Source organism: Haliotis cracherodii, unplaced genomic scaffold (assembly GCF_022045235.1).
Source record: "Haliotis cracherodii isolate W230 unplaced genomic scaffold, xgHalCrac1.p SCAF_1, whole genome shotgun sequence".
Classification (NCBI taxonomy): Eukaryota; Metazoa; Mollusca; class Gastropoda; order Lepetellida; family Haliotidae; genus Haliotis; species Haliotis cracherodii.
This window is the reverse complement of record NW_027266264.1, coordinates 69575526-69590835: the sequence shown is the minus strand read 5'-3', so window position 1 is coordinate 69590835 and position 15310 is coordinate 69575526. Positions and strand designations below refer to the sequence as shown.

At 41.8% G+C, this 15310-nt stretch overlaps 1 protein-coding gene across 2 annotated transcripts in view; it reads right to left on the bottom strand.

Moving 5' to 3' along the window:
• LOC139465581 (structural maintenance of chromosomes flexible hinge domain-containing protein 1-like) overlaps window positions 1-15310 on the bottom strand; it is a 76295-nt gene that overhangs the window by 26103 nt on the left and 34882 nt on the right. For both annotated transcript variants that reach the window (XM_071247320.1, XM_071247404.1), the window contains exons 28-38: window positions 14322-14467; window positions 13651-13780; window positions 9593-9673; window positions 8750-8905; window positions 8355-8480; window positions 7837-7916; window positions 6624-6900; window positions 5554-5615; window positions 3267-3351; window positions 1539-1820; window positions 284-416 (exon numbers count right to left, since the gene is read on the bottom strand). In XM_071247320.1, the coding sequence (XP_071103421.1) occupies window positions 284-416; window positions 1539-1820; window positions 3267-3351; window positions 5554-5615; window positions 6624-6900; window positions 7837-7916; window positions 8355-8480; window positions 8750-8905; window positions 9593-9673; window positions 13651-13780; window positions 14322-14467 (1558 nt within the window). The remainder of the gene's footprint in view (window positions 1-283; window positions 417-1538; window positions 1821-3266; window positions 3352-5553; window positions 5616-6623; window positions 6901-7836; window positions 7917-8354; window positions 8481-8749; window positions 8906-9592; window positions 9674-13650; window positions 13781-14321; window positions 14468-15310) is intronic.

Below are 15310 nucleotides of genomic sequence, written 5' to 3'. Positions count from 1 at the left end.
TTAAATCTAGGATGGACTCTGTGGCAATGTAGAGCTCCCTGGAAAGTTTAGTTTATGTTTATGAATACAGAGGAGTCATGAGGATACAGACATGAATCCCTTAAGTGGACAGTCAAATGGTCACATTTTGGGGTATGAGAATGTGGACATGTCACTGTGACGGAGAAAAGTGTGTATTTGCATGAAGATTGTTGTGTATGTATGTAGAATAAATGTTTTTTCTATCTTGCATTTGTAGTTGTATTTTACCTTGAAGATGTCCTGAAACCAGTCTGGTACTCACCATTATAGAAGAGGAATGGTATTTCATAATGTGGAATGGATCTGTTTCTGGGGATGATGTCACATGATACGTGGCACTTCAGGACATACTCCAGTCCATCTTTGCCAGGCGTGTTCTCTTGTAACATCAGGTTCTGCAACAAACCACTGTGTCAGTCACCATAACCCCATCACACTGCATCAGTCACAGTGACACATCACTGCATCAGTGACCATGACATCACAATGCATCAGTCACCATGACATCACAATGCATCAGTCACAGTGACACATCACTGCATCAGTCACCATGACATCACAATGCATCAGTCACCATTACATCACAATGCATCAGTCACAGTGACACATCACTGCATCAGTCACCATGACATCACAATGCATCAGTCACAGTGACACATCACTGCATCAGTCACCATGACATCACAATGCATCACACTGCATCAGTCACAGTGACACATCACTGCATCAGTTACCATGACATCACAATGCATCACACTGCATCAGTCACAGTGACACATCACTGCATCAGTCACCATGACATCACACTACATCAGTCACCATGACATCACAATGCATCAGTCACCATGACATCACAATGCATCACACTGCATCAGTCACAGTGACACATCACTGCATCAGTCACCATGACATCACAATGCATCAGTCACCATGACATCACACTGCATCAGTCACAGTGACACATCACTGCATCAGTCATCATGACATTATAATGCATCAGTCACCATGGCATCACAATGCATCAGTCACCACGACAACATTACACTGTATCAGGCACCATGAGATCATATTGCATATGTCACAGTGACATCAGACTATTCAGTCACCAAGACAACATTATACTCCATCAGTCACAATGACATCATAATGCATCAGTCACCATAACATCATCACACTGCATCAGTCACCATGACATCACACTGCATCTGTCACAGAGACATGACACTATTCAGTCACCATGGCATCACAATGTATCAGTGAACATGACAACATTACACTGCGTCAGTCACCATGACATAACACTGCATCTGTCACTATCACATCATCAGTCACTATGATATCATCACACTGCATCAGTCACCATGACGACATCCCAGTGTACCTGTCACAGTGTTAACATCACAGTGTATATTTCACAGTGACATCACACCATGTATATTGAGCAACACCATACATAGATACCCAACACAAATTGTACTCTATTAATGTAATAATACTTGGCCGTGTTAGAGTGTTACCTGAAGGTGCACCTGTCCATTCAGCATGGACATGTCCAGGGACTTGGTGCCGCCGACAAAGCAGGGTATCTCGGTGACTCCCTCAGGGGCCGTAATCTCTAGTGTCAGTCTGCCATTGTACTTCTCCCCCATATGGTTGCCGAACTTATCCTTCAATGTGAGCTTGAGATGTCTGATGAGGCAGCGCGAGGCAGCATTGCGTGTGTTGGACACAGTCGGTGTACCTGGGGAGTCTTGGGGTGATATCTCCACAGGCTGCCCAGGCATCACATTGATGGAGATCTACATAAACATAACACATTTTCTGTCAAGAATTGTGACAATGAAAACTGTATGGGAGTGGTAAGTAATGATTCCAGGTAAGAATGTAGGTCCCTAGCAACCTATGCTTGCCTTAAGAGGCAACTAAATGGATCAGGTGATCAGGTACGGTGACTTGGCTGATTGCATGTCATCGTATCCCACCTGCTTTAATCAAAACTCATGTAGTCAGTCACTGGATTGTCTGGTTGAGACTCATTTATTTACAGACTGCAGTCATATAGCTGGGATATTGCTAAATGTGGCATTAAACAACAAACATGCATTGCGGGTAATACAGTGTTTGATTGTTTGTTGTTTAAAGCCACACTCAGCAATATTCCACCTATATGACCGCAGTCCGTATATATTCAAGACTGGAGCAGACAATCCAGTGATTGACATCATGAGCATCAATCCATGCAATTGGGATACAATGACATGCATCATCAACCAAGTCATCAAGCAAGACCACCCGATCCCGTTAGTCACCTTTTACGATAAGCATAGTTGCTGAAGACCTATTCTACCCTGGATCTTCACGGGTGTTTGAAAATCGGGTCTTGAAATCATGGGGACTTTGTCATAACCCTAATTCTACACTTTTTAAATTGAGGGAGTCCCCAGTTTCAAATACTACAACAGGAAACCCAAAGGACAACAGAACCCCCTAATTTCAAACGCTGATAATGTAATCCCTAAATAGCTGGTATAAGGGAGATAACAGAGAGGTGGCAATTTGCAACACAAGTTAGTGAGTAATTTATTTACACCACAGTCAGAAATACTCCAACAATATCACAAGTAAATACCTGACTATGGATTTGGCAAACCAGTGATTGATAACATGAGACACAATCCCTGCTCTCAGGGAACAATGACACATAATCGGCCTGGTCATACATGGTAATCCCCTGTCTTCTGTTCAGACAGACTTTTTGACATGCATCAGATACTGGGGACCTGCTCTTCCCTGGGCCCACTTGCACAAAGCAATCTCAGCTCTGACCATCATAAGTCTATGTTCAAATATGGGAGTCACAATCATCTTAGTGCAAATTTCACTTTGTGCAAGTGCACCCTGGAATCTCAACAATAGGGTTGCATTAGGTTTAATAGCAGAAAAAAGGATAACTCTGAAAATTGTCTGTTTGAGATATTTTCTTACTGAAGGCAAATATGAAAGAAGACGTGACTTAGCCCACTACTGATTCAACTGCTAGATGCTGACACAGACGTGATCAGAAAGTAAGCTGGACATGCTTAGGGACCAGTTAAAAAGTGCTATTTTGGATAAAAATCTAAATTCCTTAATCTATACCAAAACGTCGTCTTGACAGTATTAAAGAAGTTATTATCCATAAATTGTGTCTACTTTGTGGTCCCTTATTGAGGCTAATTATTGTGAAGCTGTGGGCCCTGACCTACCACTGTGCTGTACAGCTCATGCTTCCCATCAAAGAACACAAACATCACATTATAGGCCCCAGCCTGTTCCGGGACGCTCCTCTTCCTGTCAGGGATAAACAAGTCATGTCAAAGATCAGTGTTAGCTTCCAGTTAAAACAATCTTACGTGACAGACGCATTCATTTTGCTAACACTCCAATAGTTTGAATATGGGTACGAAATCGCCCCATAGTCTTCATTAAAAGGTTCCCCTCTCATAGTTAAACAAGAGCGGTCACCCTCCCATGGTGTAGCATAGTATAGAGAATATTCCTTGAAGATTAGTTTGGGACATTAACTTGATCCAACTTTGTTGTAAGTAGGGGAAGGTATGAAATCTCGTGAATATTTTCGCACGTGAAACTTGTAGCGAGATTTCAGACATTCACCTATACGTAATCAACATTCATTAATCCAGAGGAATATCTGAAAATTACTACTATATGTCACTACTAGCTGACTGTATGTCTCTACGAGCTGACTGTATGTCACTACTAGCTGACTGTATGTCACTACGAGCTGACTGTATGTCACTACTAGCTGACTGTATGTCACTACTAGCTGACTGTATGTCACTACGAGCTGACTGTATGTCAATACGAGCTGACTGTATGTCACTACGAGCTGACTGTATGTCACTACTAGCTGACTGTATGTCACTACTAGCTGACTGTATGTCACTAAGAGCTGACTGTATGTCACTACTAGCTGACTGTATGTCACTACTAGCTGACTGTATGTCACTACGAGCTGACTGTATGTCACTACGAGCTGACTGTATGTCACTACTAGCTGACTGTATGTCACTACTAGCTGACTGTATGTCACTACGAGCTGACTGTATGTCACTACGAGCTGACTGTATGTCACTACGAGCTGACTGTATGTCACTACGAGCTGACTGTATGTCACTACGAGCTGACTGCATGTCACTACGAGCTGACTATGTCACTACTAGCTGACTGTATGTCACTACGAGCTGACTGTATGTCACTACGAGCTGACTGTATGTCACTACGAGCTGACTGTATGTCACTACGAGCTGACTGTATGTCACTACGAGCTGACTGTATGTCACTACTAGCTGACTGTATGTCACTACGAGCTGACTGTATGTCAATACGAGCTGACTGTATGTCACTACGAGCTGACTGTATGTCACTACTAGCTGACTGTATGTCACTACTAGCTGACTGTATGTCACTAAGAGCTGACTGTATGTCACTACTAGCTGACTGTATGTCACTACTAGCTGACTGTATGTCACTACGAGCTGACTGTATGTCACTACGAGCTGACTGTATGTCACTACTAGCTGACTGTATGTCACTACTAGCTGACTGTATGTCACTACGAGCTGACTGTATGTCACTACGAGCTGACTGTATGTCACTACGAGCTGACTGTATGTCACTACGAGCTGACTGTATGTCACTACGAGCTGACTATGTCACTACTAGCTGACTGTATGTCACTACGAGCTGACTGTATGTCACTACGAGCTGACTGTATGTCACTACGAGCTGACTGTATGTCACTACGAGCTGACTGTATGTCACTACGAGCTGACTGTATGTCACTACGAGCTGACTGTATGTCACTACTAGCTGACTGTATGTCACTACTAGCTGACTGTATGTCACTACTAGCTGACTGTATGTGACTACTAGCTGACTGTATGTCACTACTAGCTGATTGTATGTCCCTACTAGCTGAGCATACAAAGATGTGTAGCAAGTGCAGCCTTAGAACTTTGATTTTTAAGACTATTCAAGATGACTAGTGTAAACCTTATGTCACTAGTCCTCAGAGTTTGCAGCTAGTCCTGTTTGAATGAGACCTCCCAAAAATGGTTTCTGTTTACGTATTCTGTCAGTTCCTTTCAGTTCCAAGTTGTAGTAAAACTGAAGCATTGAGAACTGGTTCAGAATTATAGCTCTCAAATGCAACTAGTCAAAAAGGGCTACCATGATTGGATTTTTACTTGAAAGTAGTCTCAGGGGAGCAGATTAGCGTGAACTCCAACTGGTCAACAACTTTGGTTCCAAGTGATTCAACAAATGCTGTTCTATAACATATCCCTACATAATGGAGTTGTTACTACCAGAAAACAGACGTCACACTGTGAGGATGCAAGGGTGAAAACTCTCATTCCATGAAGTTGTTTATGTGCTCAAATGTGAATGGAATTGATGTTATTGTAAGTTGTGAGTATGGCATCATGTGTTGTAGCTATGTGAAAACTTACAAGTTTTCTCTAAACTTACCTAAAATGAAACACTCCCTTGTCTGACTTCAGTGGGGTGTCAGGGCTCATGGACGTTGCAGTCTGAAAGAGTTGCTTTGTGTAGTGCTAACACAATCATCATCCAAAACTGGCTTCCACATATATTTCTGGGTTGAGATTCCCATATATAATCATCAGTGTCATAGAGATATTCAAATTTGTAAATTTGCCGTTTACAAGATGCAACAGTGTTTTGGAGGTTCACGTAATACACTACATCAAAGTCATAACATTTTCAGTTGGAACAGAACTAACCTTATTACTAGGAAACAGAGAAGTGGTTACCGTGTGAGAAGCTTGTGGAGTGAGTGAGTGAGTGAGTGAGTGAGTGAGTGAGTGAGTGAGTGAGTGAGTGAGCGAGTCCAGATTGTCAGTTTCCTGGTTTAGTAGTGAGTGAGTGAGTGAGTTGGGTTTAACGCCGCTTTTAACAGTATTCCAGTTATATCATGGCGTGTCAGCTTAATGTGGGAGGAAAGCCCAAAGTGATGCAAGTCTCAGATGTTTACCACTTCGGTGAAACCCACGAGAAAGGGTACAGTGCTGACAAACCTAGAAACATAACCGGGGCGAACCAGGATTCAAACCCGTAATCATAGGTTTCTGGCGTGCCCAAAGGATGCAACTCTGCCCAGCGAATCACTGCGCCTTAGACGACTGGGACACCCGTGCCCCCTGTTCCTAATCTGACATTTTGTACACAACTCTTGAAGCTACAGAAGATATCCAGGTAGGGTCGGGTGCCCGGGTAGTAAATTTGGATTCATCCCAGCCCTACCAAGAGACACAATATATTATAGTAAATTTCTGAAACAGATACTTTTCCTTAGATTTTTTAAAGCGCACAGAGCACTTATGCACAGTGAATGCTGCGCAATACAAATGAATTTATGATTATTTATGATTATTTATTATTATTATTATTATTACATATTTATTTTTCTTGTCCATCTAAGATTTCATGTTATTTTCTGTACATGTGCTCTTGGCTCAAGTTGGTTGATTCTGAAATAAGGAAAAACATAGAAAGTGTTACCACACAATAAATCTCACCCTTGAGGGGGGCATATTCTGATTGGCAGAGTCACACTTCCACAACTTCATGCTGAGATGTGTTGGGTTGGCAGTCGCCATTACACTGTCATCTTCGGCCATGACCTTCACTGAGAACTCTGGGAAGATGTCGCCTGCTACGAAGGCTGCATTCTTGCTATAGTCCACCTGCAGCTCCACAGGCCGCGTGGGATCGGACTGCACGTTCAGCTTTATTTTTGGTCCTGATATCACAGACTTGTTGTAGAATGCTTTCGGTTGAATGTCATACACACCTCTAAAATTATACAAATTCAGCACCAATATTTTTTGTCTCCATGAACAATTGCTGCACACCACAAAATAATAAACTAGTACCAACATGAGTGACTGAGTACTGGGTTAGTTTTACATGCAGGACATTCAAACCCACATTGAACAGACAGAACTCAGTACCTTCTAGCTTACAAATTCATAGACAATTCCCAAAATACAAATGTGAGAAGGGCAAATACAACTCATTATCATATCTCCATGTCAGAATGATGAGATCTGATTGGTCCATGTGATCTTGATAAAATACTGTGTACCGGGAATACATTTCTCAGCGGGGAAACAAATTTCATAAACCCCGCCATGAGCAATACAGTCTGCATGTGAATTTCTGAGAGGCAGAATAAATCCCTTATACCACACTTCAAACTAAAATCCACACGCTTTTCCCCCTGAGTCAATGGAAGTCACATGACATAGAACAAGTTAACCTACTCACTTTCAAACCTCCGCACTATCAAACAGCTGTATTCTATCAATTTTTGAATTTGTGTTAATTCTTTTACAATGTCACTTTAAAACATGCCGGTAAGATAAATTCATTGCAGCAGGATCACGAGGGATACAGGGGGTTTTATGCGTCCCATGTTAGGTTTTATACCATGAGCTGGAGGCGAGTGGTTTGAAACCTAATGCTGGACGCATAAAACCCCATGTATCCCCCGTGACCTTGCTGCAACTTATATTGTTGCAGCACTGGAAGTGTCAGATCTCAAAGTTACAAAAAAGCTTTTTTAAAATTGTTAGGAAAGCTATTGGACATGTTCCTATGACAGACAATTGGCCATTTCTCTTTCTATTACTAAGAGTTTTGAAATGACAACTGCCGGAGGGGATATGTGGATATCATACTTTTCGTTACCCAGAATGGCTACTGGTGATGACCCATCTCACTTCTTACCTTGTGGCACTGACTGTGAGCAGCCCAAAATCAGTAATACCCTGAGCATTTGTCTTCAGAGGCTGCGGTGCTGGTATCAGCTGGAGGAACACAACACGTGTGGTGTAACATCAGGATAAAATAATGTTCTACTGCACAATGATTACCTATTGGAGCATCTGTTTGATTTCAAAGATGAAGAGGAAACTTCATAAAATGAATCATTTGTTCAGAAATATGCACAAAATTAATTGTACACTAGCAAGGGTAAAAAACACGCAAATACTTTGTTTAGTGGAAAATACCCAAACTTCAAAATGTTTGCGTTATTAATGAAAATATATAGAAAGTGTGGTTACACATATGGTACCATGATAATACAGATTGGGACCACTCTCACAGTAACATTGAAGGCTGTTAATGTGATGTTTAGGTGCAGATACTACTATCTCTATGACCAATCCACTGATCCTGCAGCTTCTCAATGCCTCATAGTGACATCCGTCAGCAGCTGCCGTCAGCATGGTAAGCCTCCTCACCTTTATCTTGGGATCCTTGGCGATCTGTATTTTTATATCTGCAGTTTTTGATGGATTCCCTGCCTCATCCAAAAGCTGTACTTTGAGTGAATGGGGCAGCTTGCTGTCATTGTACACAGCCACAGCCTGCAATACAACAGACATTTCATCAAATGGAGGAAACAATGAATCTGAAAAAAGATTTTATATGTGTCAATGTTGTACTACATTTTATTACATTATATGCAAAGGAGTAAAATTATCTCTAAGGGGAAGTCAAAATTGTTTAAGTGCGTGAGGGGTGATGTCTCAAAACCTTTGAAGTGCTCCGTTACAGCAAGCAAGAGTGTCCCAGAAGCCTAATCTGGCTAAGAAAAGATGCTGACAAGCACACAGGATGTTGGGGCGACACTGACCTGCTCCAGTGTCCAGCCAATCAGCTCCAGCTGGGCAGGGGGTCCTGCAGCGACCTCGAGACGCACATAGTCTTTGAGGCCATTCCAGGTGACCTCCAGCTCCTGTGTTCCCACCCCAGCCTTGTCAAACTTCACTCCATGAACTACAAAGTTTTTCTGGAACACAGAAACAGTAAACTTGACATGGTACAATTGCTAAAACTATATAGCACAAAAAAACACATATATCAGTCTTGTCTATAACACTAATGATGTTACGTTGAGATGACAATCCTCTGCTTAATTGTGCATTTTATTAATTATTCTCTATTCTCTATTAAGAAAATATAAAGACTTCGTAAAAGTGATAACAATTTGTTTTGTTTGTTTAACACAGCTCTCACACAATATTCCAGTTAAATGATGGCAATCTGTAAATAAGTAAGTCTGGACCAGACAATCCAGAGATTGACATCATGAGCATAAATCTACGCAATTGTGATACCATGACATGCTTCAAACAAGTCAGCAAGCCTGATCACCCGATCCTGTTATTCTCCTCTTACGACAAGCATAGTAGCCTTTTATGGCAAGCATGGGTGGCTGAAGACCTATTCTACCCCGGATCTTCACGGGTGGAAAGGAAGGCTTAAGTTACCCACTTCAGTGATTGTGAAAGTCACTGTGACTATGACTGGATGAAATAGACAGTCGTTGATGATGCTAAATTAGAGATACTGAGATATTCGAAGGAAAAAGGTTCCACAAGATAGTTCCTGCTGTACATAATCAGTTGATAATGGATGCTCCAAGTGTATGGTCACAGGTACCAATACATGATAGTTCATCGTTAAATACACAAACCTGCTGTGATGACACCCGGATGCTGTCAGAGTTCAATAACGCCCCAGAAACCTTGATCTCACGAGCTGTTGATGGCGGCAGCTGAAATATTGCATCATAATTTACCACAGCTTCATTGAAAGGCATCATAATAAAGACTTTAATAGATATATAGAAGTTGGAAGAACATAAAGTCACGAAACAATGGATGACAAATTCTGTATTGTTTGTTATGACGTTTCACGGTTACTTCTTTCCTCTTCATCTATTAAAACGGGAACTGTTACAATGTTTGTTTGTTTGTTTGTTTGTTTGTTGTTTAATGCCATACTCAGCAATATTCCAGCTATATGATGGCAGTCTGTAAATAAGCAAGTCTTGACCAGACAATCCAGTTATGTATCAATCCACACAATTGGGATACGATGATATGCATCAACCAAATCAGCGAGCCTGACCACTGGATCCCAATAGTTCACCTGTTACGGCAAGCATGGGTTGCTGAAGACCTATTCCACCCCGGGTCTTCACTGGTCTACTGTTATAATGGCTGAAGACATGAAACTTGTGGATAACAACTTATTTACCATCGTCTATCATCAGGAGAATACTGAGTATGCATATTTGAACAAAGTAGGAATAATGTACACACCCATCCTTTCACACTGCACTTGACCTTCTTCTCTCCTGTTAATCCTGTTGGCTTCCTCATCATATTGTTATCTTTGTACATTAATCCTACCTTGTGTAAACATATCACCATTAGACGTGTGCAATTACCAGCATACCACCATTTGATCAAACCAGTACTAAGACATCACATGCTTAAGGCACAGCTGAGCAGGTTAAGGTTTGGGACACCTCCGAAACACCGGGGCTTGTTGCAACTCCCTTGAAGACCGAAGCCTCTACAGACGAGTGGTGTCACCCTCCAATTGGTACTCAGTCTGGGAACCCTAGTGGTACCAATAATAAACAAAGGAATGGGGTTCCAACATATATTCAGTATGTACAGGATACGAAGTATGAGTCTGTGGCAGCAGGTATGTGTATCTTCTATCTGTGTCGATGAGCTGTCGTTAACTGTTGTGCAAACACCAACGGACCAAATTAGTGGAGGCCTTGATATGTCCAATAGGTAATGGGAAGCGAAGACTATGTCAGACTATGCCAAAAGCAGCCCTCCATGATGGCAACCAGTGCAGTTACTGTGCAGTACCATCATTGAGGCAACAGCTCTCGTCTCATGGGGATTAGATGTTGTAGGGGTAGGCAAGCCGGCACAGGTGTAAGCTCACAGGATTGTCGAGCGTAACCAGAAGAAAACCCTAGGATGAGAGACTTCTGAGTTGGCCACTGTGGATAACATGATGAAGAGTCCCTTCCGTGAACGTCAGCACGTCGCCAAAGCCTTGAAGTACATACGTCGCACTCTGACGGAAGGAGATGTCTTCATGTTCCCCCAAATTTAAGATGGATGGGATGAACAGCCTGTCTGGTTGACCCGGAAGTTGATTCTTCACAAATGAAGCCCCAGCAGACCCAAATGAACCTTGCCCTGATTGTGCCTCTCAAACCTGACTTTACTGACGTCAAGAGCATGAATCTCACTGACTCTAGCAGCTGTTGCTAGAGCCAGGAGGAAGAACATCTTCCGGGGGACATGCTCCAGATCTTTCTAGTCAGGTGACACAGGATGACATTCAGGTCCCAAGTAGGTGGGCAAAACCGGGACGATTGGTCAGCAAGCTTGTAAGAGCAGATGAGAGCTTGGAGTTCTGCAACCTTGGAAATCTTCATGCCAGTCATGGTAGACCAGAGATGCTGGAAATATTCGGCAACCTGTTGTGGATAAGCAGTGATTACAGAAGTGATGTCACAGCCACAACAATATCCCTCAAAGGCTTTCCATTTGTGATCGTAAAACGCCTTAGAAGAGGTGTGATGACTAGATGGAGCGCATCTTGTTGACATACCAGATGACTGAGAAATTGTCCGACTGGATTATGAGGTGCGACGCTCGGAGATCTCCTGCCAATGGGATACTGCCAGAATGTTGGAGTGAGTGAGTACATGTTTTAAGCCGCATCAGCAATATTCCAGCTATTCGCAGCTAGTCCAGAATGTAGGAATAAGAAAGTCAATGATGTGGCATAGGGTGTCAGGTAATCAAACCTCTTAGATCAGGTCGCACAGGATTGATGTGCATGACCCGTTTCTTTGGGTGGTGACTTCGTTGATGCAAGGGATGTTTGGATGAAATGGTTTAGAAGCTGGAATCTCTGTTGTAGGACGTTTCCAAACCAAGATCAAAACAGAAAGGAAGAAATGCATAGTGTGAGATAGGAAAAAATTTAAAATTTAAGAAATTTAGAAATTAGCAACCGAAAAAGGGATATTTTTTGTGACCAGATTCCCATATATTATGCATCTATTACACATCTATTGTGACCATAGCAACATCCAACAAAATGGCAGACTACTATGAAGTTGATAGGTTCATAACAAACAATAGATGAGTGAGTGAGTGAGTGAGTATGGTTTTACGCCGCTTTTAGCAATATTCGAGCAATATCACGGCGGGGGACACCAGAAATGGGCTTCACAAACGATAGATGAAAAAAACTCATCTAATATATTGTATCATCATATAATGGGTAGGTTTCTCGGCAGGATAAAGCCAACAGATAAAAACGATATCCGTTGGAGTCATATGCGGATAGACATGCAAATATCAAAGGTCAGGTAGGGACTACTTTCAGTGTTTACAAACAAACATGGCGTCGCCCTTGTCATTCGACAATCGAGTCAGAATTAACCATGGGGAATCTGGATAAACTAAGGGGATAATTGCTATCATTATCAAAAGAACAGTCTAATATACTGAAAATCAGTGTCTTACTGTGATGTAGCCAAGGCATTTTATAGCTTTTGGACACTTGGAGATATAAAGCGGGATCAGTAGCCATATCTGTGCTTGTAGACCTCTGCGGCTTGAAACCTTTTCCACAAATTAAAATAGTTGGATTTGGCCGAAATATGTTTGAATTGTTACCTTGTTTCGTTTTGTCGCTCTGTGTACATCTGACTGTACTTAACGTTATGACAGGACAGACCAACTGTCAACAACGTCTGAACGTGGCCGTGATGTCTCATAGACTACGGTTAGAGTAGCTTCCCTTTGACAAAGGGCAGTTACTCTAGCGGACAGACCGATGGATTGCCGCGAAAGGCAAGTAAAAACAATTGTTGTTTTGCGTATATGTTGCTTCGCCACTGTGTAAGAAACAGATTTTAGTTGGACCTATATTGGCTACTGTGACAGTCCGACTGACACATCACTTACCCTGTGACATAATAAATATTAATGCGCACATTCCAGGAATACTCGCAATATTTCGGTAATGTTTGTGAGAGAGGGAAAGCTATTTTCAAGCACAGAATTAAAGAATGCCATTATATGATAAAGAGGTTATCACGCTTGTGTGTTTGGGGATGGTGAATATCCTGTATTAGGAATTAACACTATGTATTTAGCTTGCCAAGGCTTGCTAAATACAATGTTTATTCCAAATGCAGGATATTTACCATCCCCAAACACACTCGCGTGATAACCTCTATGTACATATTGCAATATCTGAATCATCATTGCAATAACTGGCAACAGGAAAGTCAGGACAATACCGATCAACAATCAGCATGTATATATATTAACTCACTACACCTACTCAGTATTCATCTGATGAATGGGCAAGAAGTACCCCTGAAACGTTGTTACGAACAACACAGAAGTAGTTATCCATAAGTTCCATGTCTTCAGCCATAATAACAGTATCAATACCCCTGTGCATCATCAGCCTCACTAAACATCAGTACATTTTAAATCTTCAAGTAAATGAGGACTGTTGAGTTACATACTTCTCAAAAGCATCACAGAATGAGTAAAGCAACATAAAACATTAAATTTTGCTAATGTGTACATTTTCCTATTTTACAGCCAACTCCTGACTTTCAACAGAACCCAAAGTACATGAGTATAGAGTCCACATATACCAGCATGAGCCAATCTCAATACTCACATCATTGATGCTGTTTCCATGCTTGTCCTTGATAGTGACCAGGATGGGTTGGTCCAGCTCTTGGCCAACCTGGAGAGCCTTGGTACCCTGACACACACACTTGAGCTGTGAGGGGGGACCGGGGACACACCTACAACATCAACATGTCTATAGGGGCCGGTGTTACCCTGACACACACACTTGAGCTGTGAGTGGAGACACACCTACAACATCAACATGTCTATAGAGGCCGGTGTTACCCTGACACACACACACTTGAGCTGTGAGCGGAGACACACTTACAACATTAACATGTCTAGAGAGGCCGGTGTTACCCTGACACACACACACTTGAGCTGTGAGTGGAGACACACCTACAACATCAACATGTCTAGAGAGGCCGGTGTTACCCTGACACACACACTTGAGCTGTGAGAGGAGACACACCTACAACAACAACATGTCTAGAGATCCGGTGTTACCCTGACACACATACCTGAACCACAGTCAGCAATATAACAGCTTCATGGTTTTGCTGGAAATGTAAGTAGCATATATTATGAGCAGCATTCCATAAAACAAGGTACAATGAGACCCAGTCAACCATATGTGGTTAAGTTGCCTCTTAAGACAAATCAAAAGAGTGGTGGACGCCCAGTCTAGGCCAGGTCCTAACACTGAATACAACTGACCTGACGGTGAAGGTGAACTCTACCCCCGGCCCCTGGAGCAGGTTGACGTGACAGTACTTGGACTCGCTGACAGAGTTGGGGATCTTGATGTCTGGCAGCTTTCCCTGGAGAATCACCTCTCTTGACACCTTTGGCACCCAGTTGACCTGATACACAACACACACTTACAATCTGTTGCTCTAAGAGACAGGACAACCTCATACAATCAGTTGACTTGACATCACATCACACTTATAATCAGACTTGACACACAACACACTCTTATAATCAGTTGACTTGATATCACATCACACTTATAATCAGTTGACTTGACATCACATCACACTTATAATCAGTTGACTTGACATCACATCACACTTATAATCAGTTGACTTGACATCACATCACACTTATAATCAGTTGACTTGACATCACACTTATAATCAGTTGACCTGACATCACATCACACTTATAATCAGTTGACTTGACATCACATCACACTTATAATCAGTTGACTTGACATCACATCACACTTATAATCAGTTGACTTGACATCACATCACACTTATAATCAGTTGACTTGACATCACATCACACTTATAATCAGTTGACTTGACATCACATCACACTTATAATCAGTTGACTTGACATCACATCACACTTATAATCAGTTGACTTGACATCACATCACACTTATAATCAGTTGACTTGACATCTCATCACACTTATAATCAGTTGACTTGACATCACATCACACTTATAATCAGTTGACCTGACATCACATCACACTTATAATCAGTTGACTTGACATCACATCACACTTATAATCAGTTGACTTGACATCACATCACACTTATAATCAGTTGACTTGACACACAACACACTCGTATTATCAGTAGCCCTGACCAGTTTCTCATCAAGTGAATTAATGAAATTGTTAATACATATGAAACAATTAAGGGAACCCACAAATGTATCCTGATATTTGGAACTGATAACAAATCCAATTA